General features: G+C 44.5%; 7 protein-coding genes across 12 annotated transcripts; 3 read left to right on the top strand and 4 right to left on the bottom strand.

Annotated features, from left to right (window-relative positions):
• Positions 1 to 1,162: 1,162 nt before the first annotated feature.
• On the bottom strand, positions 1,163 to 6,686 carry LOC124210030 (inhibin beta chain-like). Its single transcript, XM_046608305.1, has 3 exons — positions 5,221 to 6,686; positions 3,029 to 3,315; positions 1,163 to 2,947 (listed from the first exon to the last, which is right to left on the bottom strand). The coding sequence occupies exons 1-3, from the start codon at positions 5,990 to 5,992 to the stop codon at positions 2,027 to 2,029; spliced, it is 1,980 nt and encodes a 659-aa protein (XP_046464261.1). The 5' UTR covers positions 5,993 to 6,686; the 3' UTR covers positions 1,163 to 2,026.
• A 1,753-nt stretch (positions 6,687 to 8,439) lies between these two features.
• On the top strand, positions 8,440 to 12,442 carry LOC124210029 (116 kDa U5 small nuclear ribonucleoprotein component-like). The gene is made up of 11 exons (XM_046608304.1): positions 8,440 to 8,980; positions 9,049 to 9,373; positions 9,446 to 9,570; positions 9,642 to 9,889; positions 9,953 to 10,115; positions 10,187 to 10,322; positions 10,395 to 11,072; positions 11,143 to 11,311; positions 11,381 to 11,602; positions 11,666 to 11,927; positions 11,997 to 12,442. The coding sequence occupies exons 1-11, from the start codon at positions 8,660 to 8,662 to the stop codon at positions 12,297 to 12,299; spliced, it is 2,952 nt and encodes a 983-aa protein (XP_046464260.1). The 5' UTR covers positions 8,440 to 8,659; the 3' UTR covers positions 12,300 to 12,442.
• Positions 12,443 to 12,483: 41 nt separating this feature from the next.
• On the bottom strand, positions 12,484 to 14,545 carry LOC124210031 (beclin 1-associated autophagy-related key regulator-like). Its single transcript, XM_046608307.1, has 8 exons — positions 14,316 to 14,545; positions 14,136 to 14,241; positions 13,986 to 14,067; positions 13,695 to 13,923; positions 13,453 to 13,625; positions 13,069 to 13,378; positions 12,877 to 13,000; positions 12,484 to 12,810 (listed from the first exon to the last, which is right to left on the bottom strand). Exons 1-8 carry the CDS (start codon positions 14,504 to 14,506, stop codon positions 12,643 to 12,645), a joined length of 1,383 nt encoding a protein of 460 aa, XP_046464263.1. The 5' UTR covers positions 14,507 to 14,545; the 3' UTR covers positions 12,484 to 12,642.
• A 119-nt stretch (positions 14,546 to 14,664) lies between these two features.
• On the top strand, positions 14,665 to 15,838 carry LOC124208543. The gene is made up of 3 exons (XM_046606360.1): positions 14,665 to 14,815; positions 14,895 to 15,089; positions 15,146 to 15,838. The coding sequence occupies exons 2-3, from the start codon at positions 14,904 to 14,906 to the stop codon at positions 15,743 to 15,745; spliced, it is 786 nt and encodes a 261-aa protein (XP_046462316.1). The 5' UTR covers positions 14,665 to 14,815; positions 14,895 to 14,903; the 3' UTR covers positions 15,746 to 15,838.
• Positions 15,829 to 17,746, bottom strand: LOC124208542 (NADH dehydrogenase [ubiquinone] 1 alpha subcomplex subunit 10, mitochondrial-like). Of its 4 annotated transcripts, none has more exons than XM_046606355.1 (6): positions 17,680 to 17,746; positions 16,745 to 17,422; positions 16,455 to 16,665; positions 16,221 to 16,385; positions 16,044 to 16,158; positions 15,829 to 15,979 (listed from the first exon to the last, which is right to left on the bottom strand). In XM_046606355.1, the coding sequence occupies exons 2-6, from the start codon at positions 17,370 to 17,372 to the stop codon at positions 15,905 to 15,907; spliced, it is 1,194 nt and encodes a 397-aa protein (XP_046462311.1). In that variant the 5' UTR covers positions 17,373 to 17,422; positions 17,680 to 17,746; the 3' UTR covers positions 15,829 to 15,904. The 4 variants fall into 4 exon arrangements, with proteins under 4 accessions (XP_046462311.1, XP_046462315.1, XP_046462314.1 ...); XM_046606359.1 differs by having other exon boundaries at positions 17,707 to 17,735; XM_046606358.1 differs by having other exon boundaries at positions 17,610 to 17,688.
• A 117-nt stretch (positions 17,747 to 17,863) lies between these two features.
• Positions 17,864 to 22,489, top strand: LOC124210032 (E3 ubiquitin-protein ligase COP1-like). 3 transcript variants are annotated; one of them, XM_046608310.1, is made up of 11 exons: positions 17,864 to 18,024; positions 18,094 to 18,236; positions 20,495 to 20,673; positions 20,737 to 20,914; positions 20,983 to 21,284; positions 21,364 to 21,510; positions 21,569 to 21,763; positions 21,830 to 21,976; positions 22,058 to 22,134; positions 22,211 to 22,301; positions 22,359 to 22,489. In XM_046608310.1, exons 1-11 carry the CDS (start codon positions 17,911 to 17,913, stop codon positions 22,439 to 22,441), a joined length of 1,656 nt encoding a protein of 551 aa, XP_046464266.1. In that variant the 5' UTR covers positions 17,864 to 17,910; the 3' UTR covers positions 22,442 to 22,489. The 3 variants fall into 3 exon arrangements, with proteins under 3 accessions (XP_046464266.1, XP_046464265.1, XP_046464264.1); XM_046608309.1 differs by having other exon boundaries at positions 20,495 to 20,914; XM_046608308.1 differs by lacking the exons at positions 17,864 to 18,024; positions 20,495 to 20,673; positions 20,737 to 20,914; ... (5 more) ...; positions 22,211 to 22,301; positions 22,359 to 22,489 and adding an exon at positions 18,383 to 20,413 and having other exon boundaries at positions 18,095 to 18,236.
• On the bottom strand, positions 22,324 to 23,162 carry LOC124210034 (mediator of RNA polymerase II transcription subunit 28-like). The gene is made up of 3 exons (XM_046608316.1): positions 23,010 to 23,162; positions 22,761 to 22,946; positions 22,324 to 22,703 (listed from the first exon to the last, which is right to left on the bottom strand). Exons 1-3 carry the CDS (start codon positions 23,124 to 23,126, stop codon positions 22,503 to 22,505), a joined length of 504 nt encoding a protein of 167 aa, XP_046464272.1. The 5' UTR covers positions 23,127 to 23,162; the 3' UTR covers positions 22,324 to 22,502.

The following is a 23,162-nucleotide window of genomic DNA, read 5'->3' on the forward strand; positions in this document are numbered from 1 at the left end:
GATTGATTGGGAGCTGCTGGCCCGTTTGGCTTAGCACCTGGGCCGCTCACTGCATCCACCACCTATAGTCGATTGTAGTTGTATCAATTTGGCAAATCGTCTGACCAGCTTCACATTCTTTTGGGCACTATCTATTATAGTTACGTTAGCTCTGGTTATAGAATAGCCTATAGATATATGTAACATGCGAACCGGCTTTATCGCTCAATCAAATATGTTGGCAGCTTCTATTTTCGGCTTCAGCACATATTCACATTCAGAAATTGTGGAAATTTGAATCAGCCGAATTTCGAATCCAAACGACAAATAAGGCCAGCTAGACGGACGGATCGCTCTCTCTCTATTCGACGTGTTGTTGCTGTTGGAGCTCTCTCTCTTTGCTGCTTACAAATTCAGACTGTGATGTAATGGCACTAGATTGTAGAGAATAATCACATCAGAAAAGAACAAAACAGAAAAACAGGTTGGCCGTCAACCAGATTAGGCGACGATTATAATAAGGCTATAGGTTTATAATAATCAACAAACTCTAGTCGCATTTTATAAGTAAATAATGCAGGTGAGAGGAAATTAATCAAATCAAAAGGACAATGTAAAGGCCAGGCTGGAATCTATATTCATGGCCAATCACCAGCGCTGCTGCCGATCTATCCGAGTTTAGACCTTCAATTTCTGTCATGACTGACAACAAAGAAACATGCGCTTATATAGGCAAATCAAATGTGTCTCTCTAATAGAGCCTGACTGACAACTATAAGGCCAAGGTCGTGCTCCGAAAGGTCACGCTGACAACAATTTCTGGCGTTCACATTGCTTTGATCGAATGACATTCATTTCATTTCTTTTTTCCCGTCGATACGTGGAATTTGAACGTTCATGAATATCAATCGTGACTGCGTTTGCTCATTAGACGTTGTTCATCATCATCATCCATCCAATAATAAATGAATTCAATGGCTCTAATAATAATAATAAAATAGTAGCGCTTTGCCGAGTCGTAGTTGTTGTTTTCCCAACCAGCAGCTGCAAACCAGGGTCTTAGATGACCGGCCAACCGTTAGATAGCGCCACTCAATTGGACGTCTCGATTAATAAAATCCCGAAAAAAATGAGCGACCCCAATCGAGTGAATATAGCCCGAGGCGATGATGACTCGTCGTCGTCCATAAATCAAGGCGTGTATAAATGTGCATTGCATAATGACATCAGCATAAAGACATGTAGATTTATTTATAATCAAAACGGGGGGATCGTATATAGGATAGTAATTGCAATCCATTACACACAGCAGCGCAGCAGGAGGGTCTGGCCCAAGAAATCGAAAGCCGATCGGTCCCATCTCCTTTTAACACGGACGATGAACCAGTTGGCATACTCATAATTATAATATAACAGACACACACGTAGTCGTCGTCGTCACCTATGGTACAGCCGTTCAAAAAGCCGGTAATAATAGTCGGAATAATAATAATTCACAGATATTTATACGGAAATCATAATATGATGGGTATCTCAAAAAACAAGGTTCGTTTCATGCGGACATTGACAACAAAAATGATTCTGGGCTCTCTCATTTGGAATGTGACGATCCTAATTGATATCGAAAAAAGGGGAATAATGAACTGGGAGATATCACTCGGGTTCTCATCATCTGATTTGCAACTAACTTGTACACATTGGCTAAAATTCTGATTATAAATCGGGTTAATAAATTGTCTTTTTTAAATAGTGGAATGGCGAAAACACGGTGGATTAAGGGGAGGCATGGACAATGTTTTGCAGCGCGGCGGATGAAGCGGAGAATGAAGATAGACGCACAGATAAATGGTGTGGCAGTGAGGTCCTATAGTATAGATAATAGCCGATGGAATCCAATTGCATTAGACAGAGAATGAAAAGACTTTGAAAAGGTCAAAAAAAAAAGCCAAAAAAGAAAAGCCAAAAATTAGAAGCAAGAAAAATCCTGGGAAATAATCAAATGATAGCCTCTCATTCGTTCGTTGGTTGTTTTGTCGTTACTGTCGGATCACGGGCATCCGCATTCGTCGACGACCATTTTGGGCAGGTCCCGTTTGATGATGTTCATGTCGGGACCAAAGTAAATGAGCGACATGCTCGAGAATTTCGTCGGAGCGCAGCACGGCTGCAGGTAATTGGCGAACATTTGCTGTTGTTGCTGCTGCTGTTCGGCCAACAACTTTTTCTTTTTGCTCTTTTTCTTGTTGTTGGAGTGGCTGCTCAAAGCCAGCGGCAACTGCTTCCGCACCTGGTCGATGACGTGCGAGTGGTAGCTGAGAAACGATTCCGGCGCTCTCACTCCGCCAGCACCAGCACCACCTCCGCCACAGTCGCCTCGGCAGTAGTTGGCGTAGTATCCGCTAGGGGCGATGATCCAGTCGTCCCAGCCCAGGGCCCGGAAACTCACAAAGAATCTCTGCTTGCAACAGGCCGATGTGGTGGGGCTGCAATCCAGCGGAGTCCGTCGTCGCAAACGGCGCGAACTGCTCGAGTCCGTGTGGATGACGATGAACGGCCGGTGTTGCACCTGTTGTTGTTGTTGCTCCTTATTCCGCTGATCCTCTTCCTGTTGTTGTTTCTCTTCTTCTTCCTCCTCGATCAGTCGCCTCCTCCGCTTCTTTCGCTTCTTGCGCTTCTTCTTCTTCTTTTTCTTGCTGTTGCTGGTCTGCTGCTGGGCATGGCCGTCACCATCGGAGCCCAGCGCATCGACTTGCTGCTGCTGCGACTGAGGGACGACGAAGAGCACCGGCTGGACGTTGGATCCGCAGCCGGAGCAGTCGACCAGTAGACGCAATTTATTGTCACTGCCGGAAGTGGGTGACGACGAGGTGCCGAACCATTTCTGGACGCCTTCGCTAATGTTGATCTTCATCCAGCCGCTGTGCTGGATCGTCACTTTCTGCGAGGCCAACAGCAACTCGTTCCAGCCCTAGAAGAAGAATTAAATTAAATGAAATGAATCGACAGGTGTGTGAAAGGTGCAGCTAGGGTCGGGATATGGAAATTGCACCTTGTCGCTGGTGCCGCTGGCGTTGGCCAACGGTTCTGGCGAGGAAAGGAGCCTGAAGACGTAGAGCGTCGGTGACCTACTCGTCCGCTGCTGTTGTTGCTGTTGTTGGTGTTGTTGGTGTACGTGCCGATCGGCTCGAGTGGGGTGCGGCGGTGGCGGGACTATTAAACTGCCATTCAACTGGACGTAGATCCACAGGGTGGCCGATTTGACGCGGAGGCTAGACTCGGGTGCCGTTTCCTGGACCCGTGAGAACTCGGCCAGGATTTGGCCGTTCAGTCGGGGACCTACAAAATCAAACGAGAGATGTTCACGAGTCAATTTCAAAATTGTCGGGCGTGCGGGAGAGAAATGGAGCGAGAAAAAAGATTGTGGGGCGTGTGTTTCTTTTGGGTACAACTCCATAATTGAATCGAGTCTGGAACGCAATTTGATTTTTTCCTTTTTAACTGGGGATTGTCTGGTGGTTGCCTTCCATTTTCGTCCGGAATAATATTTTCCCTTCTAAAAACAACCACAACAACCTTTTCTATATATAGTCTGGCCACACTATTTAAAAAAAAATCTATTTCCAGCCGCCCATCTATTTGTGAATAAATAGTAGCCGTTCCCCGTCGACTCTTTACACAGCCATAACTTGCCATAACTAAATGATTTACCATTATCATGTTAATCATCCAACATGGGCCATCCAGGCCTGATGCCCAGCCCATTTGAATGCGTCCAACGGGAGAGCGAAGGTAAAAATAGACTGGGTCGAATAAAATATCCCCCCTCAAAAAGAAAAAGTGACGCAACCTACAAAAAGATGTCGGGGCACATGGGGAAAAAGAGAGTCTAGCCCCAGTCTAGACGGGCGCACACACAATCAAGAGCTTCCATCTGCCATAAGTCGTGAGGGCGAAAAAAGAAAAGAAGAAGAAAGAAGAGAAAGTGATGCTTAGTTGTTGTTTGTTGTCTGACTGCATGTCTGGGATGTTCGCATACTCACATAGCCCCCCATCCAAAACAAATTGACTCTTTTTTTTTTTTTATTTATTTGTTTCCCTTTAGTAGAGCAGAGAAAAGAGAAACAAGTCCCTCCGTGACAGGGAGGAATGCCAGCGTGAGTTGCACGCCGCGGCACTCCAAGGAATTTCCCGCTGTCCCACTCCTAGAAATGATTTCCAGTCACGCGTCAATCATTGCCCAGTCTACCCGACTGACTGCTTATGGACTCGTCGTCCTTTTCTCATCGATGGGCAGATGGCGGAGGCTTTGATGATTGGGCTGGACGCGACGGAATCCGATTGATCCGCCGTTGTGAATCTTGTTGTGTCTGTGATGTTATCGGCGGATCGATGGCCGGATCGATGGTGGGGGAAGGACCGGTACACGCTTGGCCGTTTGATACGCGCGTAAAAGTCTGCCGAGTTATGGGTCGCGGCCGAGTATCGACGGTCGGGAATTCACACCCGTGTCGTTCGTTGGCCCTGGTCGCCGGGCCAGTTTGGGACCAGACAAGCGAATAAATAGACGTAGAGAGAATAAGAATAAGAATAAGAATAAGAGAGAGAGAAGATATTTATACACGAATCGTGCTGGGCTATAAAGGCGCCTGTGTGTGTGAATATAAAAAAGGGGAAAAAGAAAAGAAATAGAAAGGGGCCAGCCAAGCCAAGCGCCGAGCCAAGCCACGACCGCGCCCATCCAGCAGCAGCAGCAGTAGTTCCTTCTTCTTCTTGTGTCTGTGCCCTTTCTCTTGTTTTGCCATCAGTTTCAGCCAAGAGCTTCATCTCTCGGCTGTGATATGGCAACAAATAAAAATCTTTTCCTCTTCTTCTTCTTCTTCCTATTCTTTTCTTTTCTTTTCTTTCTTCTCTCTTCTTCTTCTTCTTTTCCCATTTTTTATTGGCAGCCGGCCCGACAGAGAACGAGTTGGCTGGCTGGCAGCCCCGCCATCGTCTATATAGTCTTTCGTTCGCCCTTGGTCCGAACGTTCGCTCTAACCGTTGCAACTAGCGGCTGCCCAGCCCAGCCCTGCCCTGCCAGACACATGCAGTGCATGGACGACAAGCTCCCGCGGTCGTTGTGTCCTTCATCATTAAGACCGACCGCGTCACCACTCTCTTCTCCTTCCCTGTCCCACTTTACCGGGACCGGGACCTGGACAGCCGGGACCCGTTATGGATCCTAATTGAGTTATAGATTACCTGGCTCGCCGAATGCGATAATCTCCGATGTCTTGCCGTAGAAATCGTCGTCCACGATGACGTTGTCCACGCTCCCGTCGGCCTGCGAGTGATGCGGATGATGCGGCTGGGCCTGTTTACCCTGAGGCGACTGGGACTGGGACTGATGGGGACGGGACGAGGAAGAAGACTCTTCCGCCCTCAGCAACGTTTCCAGGATGAAATCCCTGGGCGGAATAACGGACGAGAGCAAATTCGGTTTGGCGTTGAGTCCCAGTTTGATGAGGATTTGACGTTTGATGGACTCGAGACGGGCCGATTCGCCGATCGTCGTTTGATGTTGTTGCTGAGCCACAACCACGTCCAGCGACGACTTTTGTCCGTCCTCCTCCTCTCCTTCCTCTTCTTCGCCTTCCGTCTGCCGATGGACGTGGATGGGCGTCAACGGCAGACGACACGACGGGCAATGCCGGCGACTCCTCCGGTGCGGACGGGTGGCGGCCACGTCGCCGATGGACGCCGACGACGAGTTGCTGGCGACAAAGTGTTGCGGCTGCTGGACCTGTAGATGTTGGACCTGGAGATGGACGTTGGCGGGGTCACTGAAACGCACCTCGGACACGGCAATCAACTGGGAACTGCACAGGATCATGAGAAGAGCGGCCAGGATGATCAAACTGTTGCTGCTGGCCCTTGTCCTCCTGCTGCTGCTGCTGCTGTAGGCTGACGACAACGACGGCCAGCCACAGCAGCAGCCACTGAACCACTGCACTACCACAAACATGATGGTCATTTCCGAAAGCAGCCGGCAGCAGCTGCAGGGATGTGAAATGTGACGAGCCGGCCGGCCGGCTTCTTCTCTGAACTGTGGCCGTCGTCTGCTTCTGCTGCTCTATCTTCTTCCGAGACGACGGGCAAAAGCGGTCGACGATGTTGCTGATGGATCGATGAGAAGCGAAGAACCGACATCCGAACCGACCACTCCAAATCCTATAAAAGAAAACGTCTTTTCAAACACTGTCGGCCGATCGTCAACACTTGTCACGATCTTCACTTATTGCACTCCATTTTCCGCTTCTGCTGCTGCTGACGATGTGCTGCTGTGCTGGTGTGCGGACGGACGGATGGACGGCGGGTAGTCGACTGCTGCTGCTGCTGTCGGCTAATAACTCGGCAAGTCGAGTCGAGACAGTCGACTGTCTCTCTGGCGAAGGCCACCACCACCACTGCTGCTGCTGCTGCGTGTAGCTCCTGGCTCCTGGCTGGTAGACTCTCTCTCTCCCTCCTCTCTCCTCCTTCTTCTTCCTCCTTCTTTTCGGTTTCCTTTCCAGCAGCAGCATAGACTCGTGCGCAGGCAACCCCGTTACAAACAACTACAACAACAACACACGAATTCTTTAAGAAAAATAGAAGAGACGGAGAGGGGGGGGGAAAGAGAGAGAGAGACTACATGCATGTTTATATCTCTGTCTGTGTATCTACTACACACACCAGCTAGACTATTCTGCGGCGATATATTGTGGCCGTCGCCTATAAGGAAAATAGAAAAGCCAAAAGGAAAATATACATGGTGATACTACTATACAAGAGAGAAGGAAGGAAAGAAGAAAAAAACAACCTCGCCCAGCCCAGGAGCCCAGCCCAGTCAGCTAGTTTCTTTTTCTCTTTTTATTCTTTCTTCTTTTGATTCCGAAATAATCTCAATCTTGGATCTTTTCGACTATCCTTATTCTTCGACGTTTTTTTTTTATTGTGTCTTGACGCTGTTGTTGTTGTTGTTTGTTCCATCACCAATCGGCCAATGTCTAAACGTTTTCTTTTTGTCTTTTTTTCGCGTCTAGCCAAAATGAATCCCGACCGATGTCTGAGTTGCCGAATTTTATAATTGGGGTGGAGATTGTTGGCTCGACCAATGTCGAGGTCTAATAACATTCCGTCATCACCACGAGACTTGATTAACAATCAATCATTTCGTAAGTCTAATGTGTCCAGGAGTCCAGTGAACTACAATCGCTTCATCCATGTCGAAGGGTATTGTGTAGTAATGAATGCCGTCCAATAATCATTGCGATCCATTAAGCCTTGACTCCCGACAGACTACACCGCCGTGGCAATGCACACCGGACAGTATAGTGACCCCCCCGCAGACACAAAAAAGATGATGGATAGAAATTTAAAAAGAGAAAAACAAAACAAACCAAAAAAAAAAAAAATCTCAGTCAGAGTCTGTCGGGCTATTGATTGGACACCCCCACGGAAAATTCACGCACGAGGAATAAGGAGGAGGAAGTCGATTGCTGCTGTTGGCCAAGTCTAAATGTGTGCAGCGACATTCAACCGGGTACATTCTATCCGCCTACACAATGGATGACATTGCTGCAAACAACAAAAACAGAACAAGCAACTCGAAGCATCGCCGATAACGGTGATTATATCCCGAATAAAAAAAAAAAAAAGAACCATCAACCGAGAACCCATGGACAGAAGGAGAACTCTAGTTGGGCTGGGCTGGGCTGGTCTACATCACCGAATGGCCGGCATTGATTTTGTCGATCTGCCCATATCATCCCAAGTATTTTTTGGGTTTTTTTTTTGTGATTTCCTTTTGGCAACAACAAACCAACAAGCGAATATATAAATCGGGGTCGCTCGTCTGTAGACTCGTCTGCAGATAAAGACGTCTAATATATCTTTCCATACGAGTCGGCAGCAATAAATCATATAAGGGCACTTGCCCATCCAGGGGGCTTCCATCGCCCGGCAAAACTGAAATTCTGCACTGTGTGCGTAGACATCAGACGACTGCTGAGATTTATTCCGTTATTCAATTCAAAAACATGACGGCATTTTACTCCTTATTTCGCCCGCTTTGATTGATATTATCGCCCGTGTTCGACTGACTTTGTTTCTCCTACAAAATGTTTTTTTCCGTCGTGGACCCGACCTGATAGCGACTGACACGTCATCTATATAAATTCACAACTAGATTTCAGTTTCCAGTGCACAAGCAAAAAAACAGCGCCAGAAACATTTCCTTATTCGGGTAGGGAAAACCCCGCCCTCAACGGGATTCCCATTTGCATTTTATTACGCTGTGAATTTTTTTTTTCTCTTTTATTTTATTTTTATTTATTTATTTTTATTTTTATTTATTTTATTCATTTTATTTTATTTTCATTTTTTTTGCCACTCATAATCCACCTGCTAGCTGGTAGATGGCGCTGTTCTTAAATTCAGATTTCATTGGCACCCGCTAGATGTCGCTAGTGTCGCTCGTTTTGAGCGCGTGCAAATCTGTACGCATAGTAAACGCATTTTCTTGAAAGGCCCGGCTTTTCTGAAATTCCCTTTTGAAACAGCTTTATAACTGTGAGTGTTGGGTTAAGCCGAATACCGATCGACAACATCCAAAGTATCTGCCCAATTTACAGACAGCAAACGACTCAGTTGACTGTCAAGAATGGACGCCGATCTCTACGACGAATTCGGCAATTACATTGGACCCGAACTCGAGTCAGATGAAGACGAAAATGAGGAAGGAGACGAGGCTGATCACGATGACGAAGCCGAAGACTATGGTGACAATGATTCCGAAGAGGCCATGGATCAAACGGTGGTTGATGGCGACGCACAGATGGCCATTGTTTTGCATGAAGACAAAAAATACTATCCATCAGCGTTGGAGGTTTACGGACCTGGTGTGGAGACACTGGTGCAGGAAGAAGATGCTCAGCCCTTGACTGAACCCATCATCGCACCTGTCAAACGAAGGAAGTTTCAGGTACCACAAATTGTTTCGCTGCCATATTTCATTTTGTTGATTAACCTGTTTCCACCCATTTTCATTAGGTTGCTGAGCAAGAACTCCCTGAAACCACGTATAACATGGAGTTTTTGGCTGATCTCATGGACTCTGCAGAACTTATTCGTTCAGTGGCCCTTGTTGGTCATTTGCACCATGGCAAGACTTCCTTCATGGATTGTCTGCTCATGCAAACACACCCAGATCTCCAGACGGGAAAACCTGGCAGTGGAGAGGAGAAGCCTGTCAGATACACAGACACACTCTTTACTGAACAAGAGAGAGGTGTTTCCATCAAAGCGACGCCCATTACCGTGGTCATGCCCGACCTGAACGAAAAATCCTTCCTCCTCAACATGTTCGACACACCTGGTAAATTACAGTTTTCCAACTTGCAAAATGGGGGGGAAAAATGTATTTAATCGATTTTGATGTTTCTTAAAGGTCACGTCAACTTCTCAGATGAAGTCACGGCTGCCCTGAGACTTTGCGATGGTATCGTCCTCTTTGTCGACGCTGTCGAGGGTGTCATGCTCAACACGGAACGAATCTTGAAGCACGCCGTCCAGGTAATTAAAAAAAAAAAAAAACTTCAACTTGGTTATTCCAAGAATTTCTTTTTAACCCTGTCCTTTCATAGGAGAAAATGGCCATCACAGTTTGCATCAACAAAATCGATCGACTCATTTTGGAGCTCAAGCTGCCACCTCAGGACGCATATTACAAGTTGCGCTACATCATTGAAGAGATCAACGGTCTTTTGGGCCTGTACAGCGACGAAGAGAATCCAAAATTCGTGTCGCCCTTGTTGGGCAACGTCTGCTTTGCTTCTGCCCAGTTCTCCGTTTGCTTCACCCTTAAATCCTTCGCCAAACTTTACAGTGACACGTACGCACACGTCCACAATGGCAATGACGGTCTTAAATGAAACTTCATTTTCTTTCATTTTAGATACGGATCCGATATCAACGACAACGAGTTAGCACGTCGTCTGTGGGGTGACATTTACTTCAACAGCAAGACGAGAAAGTTCACCAAAAAGCCGCCACATAGCTCGGCTCAGCGAAGTTTCATCGAGTTCATTTTAGAGCCGTTGTACAAAATCTTTGCCCAGGCATGTACCAAGGACAACTTTGCAGTTAATTTGAACAGTTGATTCATTTCCAATATTTTTTGCTTGTTTAGGTTGTGGGAGATTTGGATTCGAGTCTACCGCAGTTGCTGGACGAACTTGGCATTCGCCTGACTGTCGAGGAACAGCGGTTAAACACTCGCCCCTTGTTGAGACTGGTCTGCAGTCGCTACCTGGGCACTTTCAGCGGTATGTCAATTAAAATGTATGTTGAATTGAAGCAACGGTCTTTAAATGTCAATGTTTGACTGGTGTGTGTAGGTTTCGTGGAAATGTGCGTCAAACACGTCCCGTCGCCCGTAACGGCTGCTCGCACCAAAGTGGAACACATTTACACAGGTCCCCTGGAGTCCATCCTGGGCGAAGACATGGTCAACTGTGATCCCAACGGCCAACTGGTTGTCCATACTACCAAACAGTATCCCACAGAGGACTGCACTGGATTCTATGTCCTGGGTCGTGTCCTGAGTGGGACCCTTCACGCTCACCAGAACGTCCGACTCCTGGGTGAAAACTATTCGCTCAATGACGAAGAAGATTCACGTGTGTTGACGATCGGTCGACTTTGGATATACGAGGCCCGTTACAAGATCGAAGTCAATAGAGTAACGGCAGGCAGTTGGGTCTTGATCGAAGGGATCGATGCCTCAGTGGTCAAGACGTCGACCATCGTCCAGGTTCACGTCGACGAGGACTTGTACATTTGCCGACCCTTGAAATTCAACACGCAATCCATCATCAAAATTGCCGTTGAGCCGGTGAATCCCAGCGAATTGCCCAAGATGTTGGACGGTCTGCGTAAGGTTAACAAATCTTACCCGTTGCTCTCGACGCGAGTGGAGGAGTCGGGCGAGCACGTTATTCTTGGAACAGGCGAACTTTACCTGGACTGTGTCATGCACGATCTCAGGAAAATGTACTCGGAAATCGACATTAAAGGTTTGCCATTCATTTCTTCCCAACTGTTAATTCTTCTAATTTAACTAATTCACTTTGGTTTTTCTTGTAGTTGCTGATCCTGTGGTGTCTTTTTGCGAAACGGTCGTGGAAACGTCCTCACTGAAATGTTTTGCCGAAACTCCAAACAAAAAGAATAAAATCACAATGATTGCGGAACCCCTGGAGAAAGGTTTGGCCGAAGATATTGAAAATGGGGTCGTCCAAATCAATTGGAACAAGTAAAAAAGACTTGGAATTCTTTTTCAGAGAGTAGTTGAATAATTATTTCCTAATTTTCCAAAACGCAGGAAAAAATTGAGCGAGTTTTTCCAGAGCAAATACGATTGGGATTTGTTGGCTGCCCGATCCATTTGGGCATTTGGCCCCGATTCCACGGGACCCAACATCCTCGTTGACGACACACTGCCGTCTGAAGTCAATAAGAGTTTGCTCAACACGGTCAAAGATTCCATCGTTCAAGGATTCCAGTGGGGCACACGAGAAGGTCCCTTGTGCGAAGAACCCATCAGGTACCAAGTATTTACGAAAAGGAGTTTCATTGATCGTGGTTGTAATATTCGGACTCATAACAGGAACGCAAAGTTCAAGATTCTAGACGCCGTCATTGCCGACGAACCCGTTCACCGAGGAGGAGGTCAAATCATCCCAACGTCGCGACGTGTCGCCTATTCAGCTTTCCTGATGGCCACGCCTCGATTAATGGAACCCTATCTCTTTGTGGAAGTCCAAGCACCGGCTGACTGCGTCTCTGCTGTTTACAGCGTTTTGGCCAGGAGAAGAGGTCACGTCACTCAAGACGCCCCCGTTCCCGGCTCACCTCTCTACATCATCAAGGTTCGCGCATTTGGTCTTTGAATTCCTTTATCATTACATAATCTTTCTTTTTTTTCCTTTTCCCTTTAGGCTTTCATACCTGCGATTGATTCCTTTGGCTTCGAGACAGATTTACGAACCCACACCCAAGGACAGGCTTTCTGTCTGTCCGTCTTTCATCACTGGCAGATCGTTCCCGGCGATCCGCTGGACAAGAGCATCATCTTGAGACCGTTGGAGCCCCAACCGGCGACGCATTTGGCTCGTGAGTTTATGGTGAAAACGAGGCGCCGTAAGGGTCTCAGTGAGGACGTGTCGATCAACAAATTCTTCGACGATCCCATGTTGCTCGAATTGGCCAGACAAGACGTGACGTTGACTTATCCGTTTTAAAGGAGAAAAGACGTTGAGACGGTGAATGAAAGTGCAACACACTGGTACGCAATTAAGAATAGGCCTAATTGATGAAGGTGGGGTGGCCCCAGGTGTTGTAGTGCTCTCCCTTTTAATTTTGAATAAAAACAAGTCCTCGATTACTTTTTAAATGTTTCCAAAAAAAGAAATCGACAGAAAACAATTGGCAATTTACAGATTTTATTTTATTTTTTCTTGGAAGAAACACCACCCAAAAATCATCACTTTTAAAAAATACAGATTGAAAAAAAAAATTAAAAAAGGACGGGTAAAAGGGGCAAGTCAAATTATGTGGAGGCAGTACGATGGAAATGTTTTTTGGTCATTTAGACCACGGAAAAGCTTTCCAAAAGGAGGCGACTCCACTGACGACGCTAACGACACTGTTGGTTACTGGATTATCGACGCCCCTTGCGGATATTGGAGGAATCGGACTGGTCCGCTGCTTGTTGCCGTCGTCCGTGATTTCAGCTGTGGAAAGGTGGCCCACCTACAAAAGACAATGACATATTCATGTAAAGAACAATTTGATGGAAGATGAGAAAACAATATTAACTGATTCCCAATCTGCGTTGATGTCATCTTCACCGTCGGAAGAAGAAAATGAAATCAGGCAACCCTCTTCATCCCCGGCCTCTTCGAACCCCCACAGTTCGGGGTGGAACTCAAACGGGCCTGATCTGTATACAACCAAAAAGGGAATTAACTCATCATTGACTCACAGGAGAACTGCAGAAATCTTTTCTACCTTCCCAGGTCGCAAATGTTGGGATCCAGGAGGGTGGAGAGTCGAGCGAGTGGATTTGCATGTCGTAGGTGAATAGGAGCCACTCCTTGTGACGTGCAGAGATAAAGGACGTTGGCATGGAGTCGAGCGATTCGTCCAGCGAAAATTTTGGCATCCAAATCGCTGCTGATGAAATCCGAATGGGCAACTTTCTTAGGCAAACGGACGCCGAAGTAAAAGGCCAGGAGGTTGCAAAGTTGAGTGACGTGCGACAATGCCACTTTGAAATGGCGCAGTTTCTCTTCGTTACCGCCCTTATTGACTTGCTCAACTGATGGGGTAAGTACAATATGAATAAGCGCGTTACGAAAAAGGCGACACATCAACAGACTCGATTGCACGTACCGCATAGCAAGTAGGCGGTCATGTCTCCAGTTCCGGGCAAATCGGCGCCAGCGATCTTGTAACGTCCGTTGTGTCCGGTGTCTGCGTAAATCCACTGGCCACGAACGTAGGTTACATGACTAGCATCGTCCAATTCGTTTTTCACAGTCGCTAGGCTCTCACTGTCTTCCTCCCTTTAACAGTTGAATATAAACAGTTGAATGGGCAATTTAAGGGTTTGAATGATGGAGAAAATAAGATACCCAGTCACATTCAGGCCTTCACAAGTGATGGGAAATATGGTCTTCAGCAACAGCTTCACATTTTCCTGAATGATTTCTTTGAGCAGAGTTTTATCAACCTCAAGCTCTTGTCTGATTCTGGTTAGGCTGCTTGTTGGATTTTGTGGCAACTCTTGAGCAGCACAATTCAAAGAGATCATTTTCTGAGTATCCAGTTTTCTTGCTCTTAGTTCATTCAAAATCGGTTGACCTGTGAATTCAATATGAATGAATAGAGAGCAGAAAAGTTATATAGCCAAAAAGATTAGTTACTGGATTCTAAAGACTTTTGAACTTGCTCTTTCCATTTTTTGAGTAGCTGGATCCTTTCTTTAGTTTTCCTTAAGTTGTGTTGCTTTGAATAAATAAATAGACATCAGGAGGTGCATGAAAAGATTCAAATAAAAGGAATGTGATGCTCACCATTGCCTCAATTCTATTTTTCTTCGCCAAAGCTGTTTGAGAAAGACTCAGAAGCTCTTGAATTTCCCCTTTAACCTTGAGTAAAGCCATTTTCTTTTCAACAAACCTAAGAAACAAAAGAGTTTAAGAGTTGTCGAAGACGGGAAATATAACATTTCAGAGGGGGGGAGTGGACCAAACCTTTGTGAGCTTTCTCTCTGCACAGAGCGAGACGAATAAAAATCTCCATTTCTGATACAGTCGGAGCAAAAGAAATATTTTTTAGCACTGCGACACAGTGGACATTTGTCGGCTATTTCGTTCTTATCCAACAATTCGTCTTCAGAAGAATTTGATAAAGGAAAAACTGATGGAGCAGAGTCGTCCGACATTACAGACGTAATTTGTTTTGTTGTTTATTTATTTATCTCCAGTTTCTCTCAAAGAGACCACAGGTGGCGCTGCTGTGCCTAGTTTTTCTTTTCTATTTTCGATTGAAAATGTTTTGTTCAATAAATTTGAATAATATAATTTTTAAAATTTTATTTAAAAATTCAGAAAGGGATTCAAGCATAGTTAAGTGAGAAACTCGCGACTGTTTGCAATCGGAATTTATAGTTCGCAGTAACAAACAATTCCACAATATGGCAACTATGTCACACTTACATTTCGAAAGAAGAGTTTAAACCAAAACGGTCGAGGTAACAAGTTGTGAATCTATAAAATTGTATTAGCCGTAATACGTGGTTGTCTTATTATTTTGTGTGTTAACTAAAATAGTGTTAAGCAATGGGGAACGTTGCAAGTTATTTTTCTGGCAAAGAGCCGTTAGAGGAGTATGTTATCTGTCAAACTGACGAAAAAATCGTCGATGGCAGCCATCACACACCAGCACGTTGTGGCAAAATTATGGCAGCTAATCAGTTATGTGATCCTAGATCACCAACATTTGATATCGATCGTACGCCTATCGAGGTGAGCATCTCTTTGTAATTCATGTTATTTCAAAATGTGAATGCTTTTTGTTTCAGTTTCAAGTGGAAGATGAAGGGCCAGTGGACCCAAGATCTCCATCATTTGGAATTATACGTACACCAGTGAACCCCACTGTTTATAAAATTCCAGATGTACTAGAAGCTAGTATTGAAAAAGAACGAGAGGGCCTGATTCAGGTTCTGAATTTTGCCGATTTGGACTGCCTCTCTCTCTCTAACATTGAAGAGGATGATTCAATAGTCTCTGATGAGGTTCCTGCACGAATGGTCATTAAAGATATTCCTGTTCCAATGATCACTGATGAACTTCCTGCCCCATTTATTGAAGAAACTTTGGACTTTTCCTCCCTCGTCATTGCGGCGTCGAGCACACCGACGTCAAGCCCAGTCAAAATTTCTAGTAAATCTAGACGTACCGTCACCAACAACGTCGTCATCGATGAAAATAGTATCGGCAAGAGCAACAGTCCAGTGAACGGCGGAAATTCTCTGTTGGCTCGACCCCGAGTTCCTTTTGGTGAAGTTAACCGTCCTTCGTTGGCTTCCCCTCGTCTTCAATTGCAACACAAACAAAGGCATGTTGTGCGAACCGAAATCCTTCAGCATCAACAGCGGTATTGCAACAAAAACGACTAATCTATTGTCCCTTTTATCTTCGAAAACAAAGAAAATTTCAACCCCGTTTGATACAAGTGTAGCTCGTGCACAATAAAATCAAATTTAATTCCATCATTTATATATTTCAACTATCGACAAAAAGTGATTCCTACACAAGTAGAGTCACAAGGTCTATATTTAAGACAATTTGAATAAAATTCCCTTGTCTCCCATTTCTGGATTAAATCCTTTGGCGAACTTGCAGCCCGGAGTCTAAAAAGAATTACCATAGTTATATTTTTGCACAAAGTAGTGTAACAAGTAATGATTCATTTACCTCATCCATTACAGCCGCGCGCACTTTGTTATCACCTGCGCCGATAACGATTTCGTTGCAATGGATCGGTGGCACGTTTAGATGAGCCATCAAGTAATGTTGAGAGTGGGTAAACCTGAGAAAGGTAAAATGGTATTGTAAGAAGGGAGCGTAATGCTTCAAGTTGAGAAAATTTACTCTTGACGACTGTTGTTCCAATCCCACTCGTTGATGCGCCTCCAGTCCTTCATCTTTTCATCATAGACGGTGTACTGATCGAAATCTATGCGTTCAATGTCCTCAACGACGATTTCGGGATCTGCCACTTTCGACCAATCGTAAACTAGAACTTCGGCATGGGTACTATTTCATATATCAATAAACGATTTGTTAAAATACGAAAACTCTTCTGGGCTTATAATAGAGAAATACCTGATATCCTTCAAATAGTCTTTCTTGTAAGAATCTACTAGGGCTTGGAGGTAAGCAGGAGTGGTAAGCATCGAGTCCTTTTCGTTGGGTAAGTTCCTGGCCTCAATTCGTCGACGTGTTTCATCAACAGGAACGTCCAGATAGATGACCAAATGAGGTCGCCACAGTGCAAACAGTGCATTGTTTCTCACTTGGTGGTAGAAGTTGTAAACTATATGGAAATGTTAATTTAATATTTTTAGCTGTTCTCTTCCATAACAAATAATAGGATACAGAGTTGAAAATCGTACCATTTTTGCTGATTACACCAGTTTCCGTCATGGCAGTCATGTAAGCAAGGTCACTGAACGGAGAACGATCCATGACGACTCCTTGTCCTGTATTCAGAATGTGAGCCAAAGCCTCCAAATGAAGTTTATAACGGAGGGAAAGCTTTGTTAGTTGGAAACGCGCAGCTTTGGAACCATTTCCCCGCATAGGGTCTTTCAAGAAATCGTTCTCATCATAACTCTTACAAGATTCTGGCAGTTTGTGATCTACTTGTCTTAGATCATAACCATATTTATTAATGTAGCAATCTGCTACATTTGGCGATGGAAAGTATGCCATATCCAATTCTTCAGCCAACTCTTTGGCTAGAGCCCTTTTCCCAGCAGCAGGTGGCCCTTCAACAACAATCAACTTTGAATTCTCATCTAATCGGCTGGTGGTGGGATCAAACAAAGCTCGTAAAAAGTTGTATCTCTTTTCCTTGTATGGGAATGGAGCTGGCTTTTTAACAGGGGGCAATCCTTGGCGCATTACTTTTCCAGAGATAGAACGCTGTCCTACTGTAATCACACATTGTTGTTGTTTCCTTGCTATGATGACAACACTTCCGCATAGCTTTGGAGAAGACACTCTGCTGAAGAAGACCATCTTGTATCGTTTTAAAGAAGCAAGTTATTCTTTACCAATCTGGTTAAACCCTGCAAACAATCAAAAACATTTAATATTTAACAAATTGCACTCCACATTTCTACTACAGCACATTAAATACAAACAAATTTAACTCTAATTTAATAATGAGTTGGAAGCAACGAAAACGAAAGTAGGCATGGACAGTTTGAAACTACCTCAAAGTTACGAAAATGCTATTAAATACTCAATTTGTACCGAAACAGTTAGTTTTTAAATTATATTAAGCAACCATAACATAATAATGAAAATAGTGTTTTTCTTTTACCAGACGGCCATGTAAAATTTTCTTTACCTTTCCTTCTGGACCGCCAACGTTGCCTTGCAGAAAGAACAATCTTAACAATGAATAAAAATATAATCAATATTTGTCCGATTGGCTAGAATAAAATTAAAATAAAATAAAGAAATGTGTAAATTTTAAAAATCTAATAATCTATACATTTTTGATTTGCTGTCATAACTTGGCAACTGAGTGAGTTTAGTTTGATATTCCAATATGGCGGCATCCATAACGCAAGTGTTCCGTGTCAACTCTTGTCGGCTATTGTACTGTAATCGTTTTTCCAAGGTCGCTTTCCCAGCATTCTCTACTCAGGCCACAAATCTTAAGGTGAATAATACTGAAGTTTCGCTATCGAATTTTGCATATCAATAACACGTAAATCTTGTACAATCTTAGAAAGGTAAAGGCCTGATTTTGGGAGGCTATTCTTCCAAGAAGACCGAAACCGACGTCGACTCTACAAAAGATTTCATTTGGACTCAGGCGGCTAAAAGTTTCAATGATCAAGTGGCCAATCGCTTAAACGATGCGTTGAACTGGTAAGCCCATCCAATAAGTCTTGATTCAATCAAAATTAGGTTTGATGTCAGACATATGTTGTGCATTCAGCAGCTAATCTGACCTGAAATTCTTTATAATGATAGAAACAAACAGAAAATTCTGACTTGTTTGTGATGTGTTTCAGGTCAGATCATCTGTAAATGTGACATACGAAAATTCAAAGCCTGAAGATGGCAGGCCGTGGGGTTAAGAGGGGTCCCCAGTCTCTTCTGTTTGGGGGTGTAAAGGACACGTATGAAGACAGAGATAGTGATCTTCTCTGCCCGGTCTGCTTGGATATGATGTCGGAACCTTACGTGACTACATGTGGGCACAGCTTTTGCCATGGATGTATTGTCAGAAGTCTGGAGTTAGCGAGCAAATGTCCCAAGTGCAGCGGTCCCCTCGACAGTAGTGGCCGAAACCCATCCGTTTTCCCCAACGTAACCCTCAACGCATTAATAACCAAACAGAAGAAGAAATTAGTCGAGAGTCAAGATGGAAATATTTTGATGAAAGACTTTACTACTCTGTTGGATACTCGGGATTGGCATCCATCAGAATTAGTTCGCATGCAAGAAGTTTTGCTTCGGAAACAATGTGATCTTGATGGAGAACGAAAACTGACCGAAGCCCAGCTACTTAACGAATTCCTCCAACAGCTCAAAACCAAGAAGAACAACGAGTTGAGAAATGTTCAACAAGAACTAGAGGTGCTTGACAAGGATTTAAATATGGCGCAAACCCTAAATCCTGGCATCGATTCTGCTGCAATTAAAGTGGAAAATTGTGAAGTCAACGAGACGGCCTTCAATTCATCCATCGCGTCCACACCGTTAAGCATCAGTCAACGTCGTGTAAGAATGCACCAACATTTCGAAGATTTAGAGGGGAAATACTGGGCACTTCGGAACAATCGTCTCGGTGGTGAGGAAGAAGAAAAGAAAAGTTTACTCGACTTTCAATCTAATTTGAACCAGTTAACGCGATGGAGTAGACTAAGGCCTTTGGCTAATTTGAGCTACGGAAGCGAACTCCTCAACACGGCACACATTGTCAGCTCGATCGAATTCGACCGAGATGCTGATTTTTTCGCCATCGCTGGTGTGACCAAACGCATCAAAGTGTACGACTACGCAGTGGTTGTACGGGATGCGGTTGATCTTCACTATCCTGTTATGGAGATGGTGGCGGGCTCGAAGATATCGTGCATATCTTGGAGTGCCTACCACAAATCGGTTCTGGCAAGCTCCGACTACGAAGGCAGCGTATCCGTTTGGGATGCGTCCGTCGGTACTCGTCTGAGGGTCTTTCAAGAGCACGAGAAACGCTGTTGGAGTGTCGATTTTAATCGCATGGACAGTCACTTGATGGCCAGTGGCAGCGACGATTCCCGAGTCAAAATCTGGAGCTTAAACGCTGAACACTCTGTGGCCACTTTGGAAGCTAAAGCCAATGTCTGTTGCGTCAAATTCAATCCGTACTCGCGTTATTGCTTAGCCTATGGCGCAGCCGATCATTGCGTCCATTACGTCGACCTACGTCAGCCCAAGGAGCCACTACGGGTCTTTAAAGGCCATCGCAAAGCCGTCTCTTACGTCAAGTTTCTTAGTGATCGCGAATTAGTGTCGGCCAGCACGGATAGCCAATTGAAATTGTGGACGGTTGAAGACAACGTTTCATGTCGATCTTTTCGCGGACACACAAACGAGAAGAACTTTGTGGGCCTTTCGACGACGGACGGCAGCCAAGACGATCGACGTGATTTGATTGCTTGCGGTTCGGAAAATAATGCCCTTTACCTCTACTCGAAGGGACTCAGCCAGCCTTTACTTCATTATCGTTTCGACGTTGTTAAAAGCGCTTTGCTATTGGACAAGGAGCGGGCCGAGCAAGAAGAGAGCGCCGAGTTTGTTTCTGCCGTTTGTTGGAAACCCGACTCCAACGTAATCGTCGCTGCCAACAGCCAGGGAACTATAAAAATTCTCGAACTGGTTTAGGGTGGTAATTTTATTGTCAATTCCCATCATCATCCATTTTGCGAATTTTCTATTTGGTTCTGGGTTGTCATTCCCCAATGACTTGAATGCTGTGTTCTGCCAAAACGTGATTCCCCTGTTGTGCCTAATCTTCATTTAAATTTTATCCTGCAAATACAGTTGTGAATTTCCTTTGACTATATTTTTCATTTTTTGTCGTTGTTATCCCCGTGTTTATTTCCCCTATCCCGTGTCCTCTTTCAATTCCAATCCCACAGGAGTGGAGTACCGAAGAAAGGCAAAGCTCGAGTGCTGTACGGACTAGATCGTGAGTTTCCGGCTGTAGCCGTCGTCAATTTGGGCCCAAATCCTTTGGATGATTCCACCATTTTCCAAAAAGAAAATATCTTGGAGGAGAGAGACACAGCCAGGGAGAATCTAAGATGCGGAATTGCAGGCACCTTATACTTGTCTAAAATCTTTTTTTTTTTTTCTTTTCTTAATGAATCGTATCTTGCAGCTGGTGTGAAGGCCTTGCAAGAAGTTGGAATTGAAATTGTTTCAGTCGACCCTTGTTCTGATGCCGAATGCGCTGCTGAAAGTGCCTCCCTGACCCGCTGGCAGTTTCAAGATTTGAAAAATGCCGCCAAACGTAAACCCGAACTCGATTTGGTATTGCACGGAAGCGATGAATATGGGTTAGCGAGAAAGAATTTAACGTAATTTTTCGACTTCGGCCTTAATTTATGTTTTGCTATTATTAAAGGGAGGCCCAGTGGGAGAGGGGTTTGACGAAAGCAGCTGGGCAGAACTTGGCCAGATGGTTGATGGAAATGCCCGCAAATCACATGACACCAACTATATTCGCTCGTCACGCAGTTGATTTATTGGGTCGTGCAGGAGGAGACGGAGTATCAATCAAAGTTGAAGCTCATGACGAAGCGTGGGCTTCCAACCAAGGAATGAATTCGTTTTTGGCAGTGGCTCAAGGATCTAGCGAGCCACCCGTTTTCCTTGAAATCACCTACAACAATCTACCAAGCAAAGAGAAGCCAATAGTCATCGTCGGTAATATCCTATTTCTTTTTTTTATATAGGATCATAGAAAGGCGACACTTATAACTTTTTTTTCGATGAATGGGGATAGGCAAAGGAATCACTTTTGATACCGGAGGTATCAGTATCAAACCTTCAGCCAATATGGATAAAATGCGTGGGGATATGGGCGGAGCTGCCTGCACTTTGGCCACCATTCTTACTGCTGCAAACCTCAGATTGCCTCTTCACCTTAAAGGTCTTTAGACGAATGACAAATTCTTTTCAAGCTGCTACAATTCTTATTTGATGTTTAGGATTAATTCCCCTAGCCGAGAACATGCCGGGTGGAAAGGCCATTAAACCAGGTGATGTAGTGAAAGCCATGAATGGCAAGACGATCCAAATTGATAACACGGATGCAGAGGGTCGACTTATCCTGGCTGATGCACTTGCTTATGCTCAACAAACATACCAACCCAATCTCGTCCTGGATATTGCCACATTGACGGGTACATTTTCAAAACATTTTCGTCGGCTAATCATGTTAAAACTGTTTGGTTTTGCTTCGTTGGTAGGTGCCATCAATGTTGCTCTTGGCAGCTCTGCGGCTGGGGTTTTCACTAATTCCAACGCCTTATGGCATCTCGTTCATCAGTCGTCTTTCACCACAGGTGACAGAGTATGGCGAATGCCTCTCTGGAAACACTTTCAATCTGCTTTAGGTAAATGATTTATGACATTTGTAAAGAAAACAAAAATTTGAATTGTTGCAACCGTATTCTCTTTTGTCTCTGTTGGAACAGAATCCCAATTAGCAGACTTAAATAACGTGGGCAAAACGGGAGCTGGAGGTTCGTGTAGCGCTGCAGCTTTCTTAAAGGTAAGCTGATATTGCATAATTTTCTTTTCTCAACAAAACAAGTGTAGGACTACAAATGACAATATTGTTTAAACAGGAATTTACAGATGCTCCTCACTGGATGCACCTCGATATCGCAGGAGTTGGTGGAGTGGTGGATGGCTCTGATGTGCCTTACTTGGCTAAAGGTATGAACACATTTTCTTGGAATGAAACAGAAAGGTGAAATTTATTTCATCCTCTAGGAATGACCGGAAGACCGACTCGTACTTTAATTGAAGTTCTAAGTCGTATTAGTCAAAGCAAAGATCTCCAAAACATGTTTTGAACGCACATTTATACAGTGTTCGGGAAATAAACACAGCATCATTCTTAATTTACATTCAAAATTATCTATGCTGGAACGGGATATTTTGACTTGGTTGCTGTTGGGGTGCCGACGATCCATCACCAACAATAGGTACACCATTGGCCACAGGTGCAGGAGGGTGTGGTTCTCCCAACATATTGAGCCATATTGAAATTTTCTCATAATGTTTTTTAATGAGTTCATCTTTCCTGGCCAACTCTTGTTTGAGCTCAGAGCAATCCTGTTCAATGGACAAGTTGTTGAGAATCTTATCGTTTGGGTGAATTAATGACATTACCTCTTTGATAAGCTGTTCAGGTTTCAAAACAGAGATTTGCAAACGTCGCTGTAGGAAAAATGTTTCCAATTGCTTGGCTACTTCAATGAATTTCGCTACATTCTGCTCGGCATCTGTTCGCAACTCTTCCTTGTTATCCTGAGTGTGTGACAAGCCATCCTCTTTAGTGAAACCGCTTATGATACCCTAGATTAAGTATTTTTGTTATTGGATTGAAAAACCTTTTTTTCATTTTATAGGACAAAATACCTGGAATGCTTCTTCAAAATCATCGACAAGGTTTGTGTTATTGGCCAAGAGACCATGATTTGAGTGATCAGACGCCATCACTTGTTTACTTTTTACTGTCGAATACGACGTTGCCATCACACTTTAAATTAAACATCTTGGACCCTTTGTTGC

The sequence above is a fragment of the Daphnia pulex genome, chromosome 12 (assembly GCF_021134715.1).
Source record: "Daphnia pulex isolate KAP4 chromosome 12, ASM2113471v1".
Lineage (NCBI taxonomy): Eukaryota > Metazoa > Arthropoda > Branchiopoda > Diplostraca > Daphniidae > Daphnia > Daphnia pulex.

Excerpts from the sequence above, each read along its gene's own strand:
- LOC124210030 (XM_046608305.1), bottom strand. The coding sequence starts at position 5,992 with ATGACCATCATGTTTGTGGTAGTGCAGTGGTTCAGTGGCTGCTGCTGT. Across the intron at positions 3,316-5,220 it reads TATCGCATTCGGCGAGCCAG|GTCCCCGACTGAACGGCCAA; the intron begins GTAATCTATAAC and ends TTGATTTTGTAG. Across the intron at positions 2,948-3,028 it reads CCAGCGGCACCAGCGACAAG|GGCTGGAACGAGTTGCTGTT; the intron begins GTGCAATTTCCA and ends TTCTTCTTCTAG.
- LOC124210029 (XM_046608304.1), top strand. The coding sequence starts at position 8,660 with ATGGACGCCGATCTCTACGACGAATTCGGCAATTACATTGGACCCGAA. Across the intron at positions 9,890-9,952 it reads GCCAAACTTTACAGTGACAC|ATACGGATCCGATATCAACG; the intron begins GTACGCACACGT and ends CTTTCATTTTAG. Across the intron at positions 11,073-11,142 it reads CTCGGAAATCGACATTAAAG|TTGCTGATCCTGTGGTGTCT; the intron begins GTTTGCCATTCA and ends TTTTTCTTGTAG.
- LOC124210031 (XM_046608307.1), bottom strand. The coding sequence starts at position 14,506 with ATGTCGGACGACTCTGCTCCATCAGTTTTTCCTTTATCAAATTCTTCT. Across the intron at positions 14,242-14,315 it reads CAGAGAGAAAGCTCACAAAG|GTTTGTTGAAAAGAAAATGG; the intron begins GTTTGGTCCACT and ends TTTGTTTCTTAG. Across the intron at positions 13,924-13,985 it reads TCAAAAGTCTTTAGAATCCA|GTCAACCGATTTTGAATGAA; the intron begins GTAACTAATCTT and ends TTGAATTCACAG.
- LOC124208543 (XM_046606360.1), top strand. The coding sequence starts at position 14,904 with ATGGGGAACGTTGCAAGTTATTTTTCTGGCAAAGAGCCGTTAGAGGAG. Across the intron at positions 15,090-15,145 it reads TCGATCGTACGCCTATCGAG|TTTCAAGTGGAAGATGAAGG; the intron begins GTGAGCATCTCT and ends TTTTTGTTTCAG.
- LOC124208542 (XM_046606355.1), bottom strand. The coding sequence starts at position 17,372 with ATGGTCTTCTTCAGCAGAGTGTCTTCTCCAAAGCTATGCGGAAGTGTT. Across the intron at positions 16,666-16,744 it reads TGGTGTAATCAGCAAAAATG|TTTACAACTTCTACCACCAA; the intron begins GTACGATTTTCA and ends ATTTCCATATAG. Across the intron at positions 16,386-16,454 it reads GACTATTTGAAGGATATCAG|TACCCATGCCGAAGTTCTAG; the intron begins GTATTTCTCTAT and ends TATATGAAATAG.
- LOC124210032 (XM_046608308.1), top strand. The coding sequence starts at position 18,429 with ATGGCAGGCCGTGGGGTTAAGAGGGGTCCCCAGTCTCTTCTGTTTGGG.
- LOC124210034 (XM_046608316.1), bottom strand. The coding sequence starts at position 23,126 with ATGGCAACGTCGTATTCGACAGTAAAAAGTAAACAAGTGATGGCGTCT. Across the intron at positions 22,947-23,009 it reads ATTTTGAAGAAGCATTCCAG|GGTATCATAAGCGGTTTCAC; the intron begins GTATTTTGTCCT and ends TACTTAATCTAG. Across the intron at positions 22,704-22,760 it reads CTGAACAGCTTATCAAAGAG|GATTGCTCTGAGCTCAAACA; the intron begins GTAATGTCATTA and ends TCCATTGAACAG.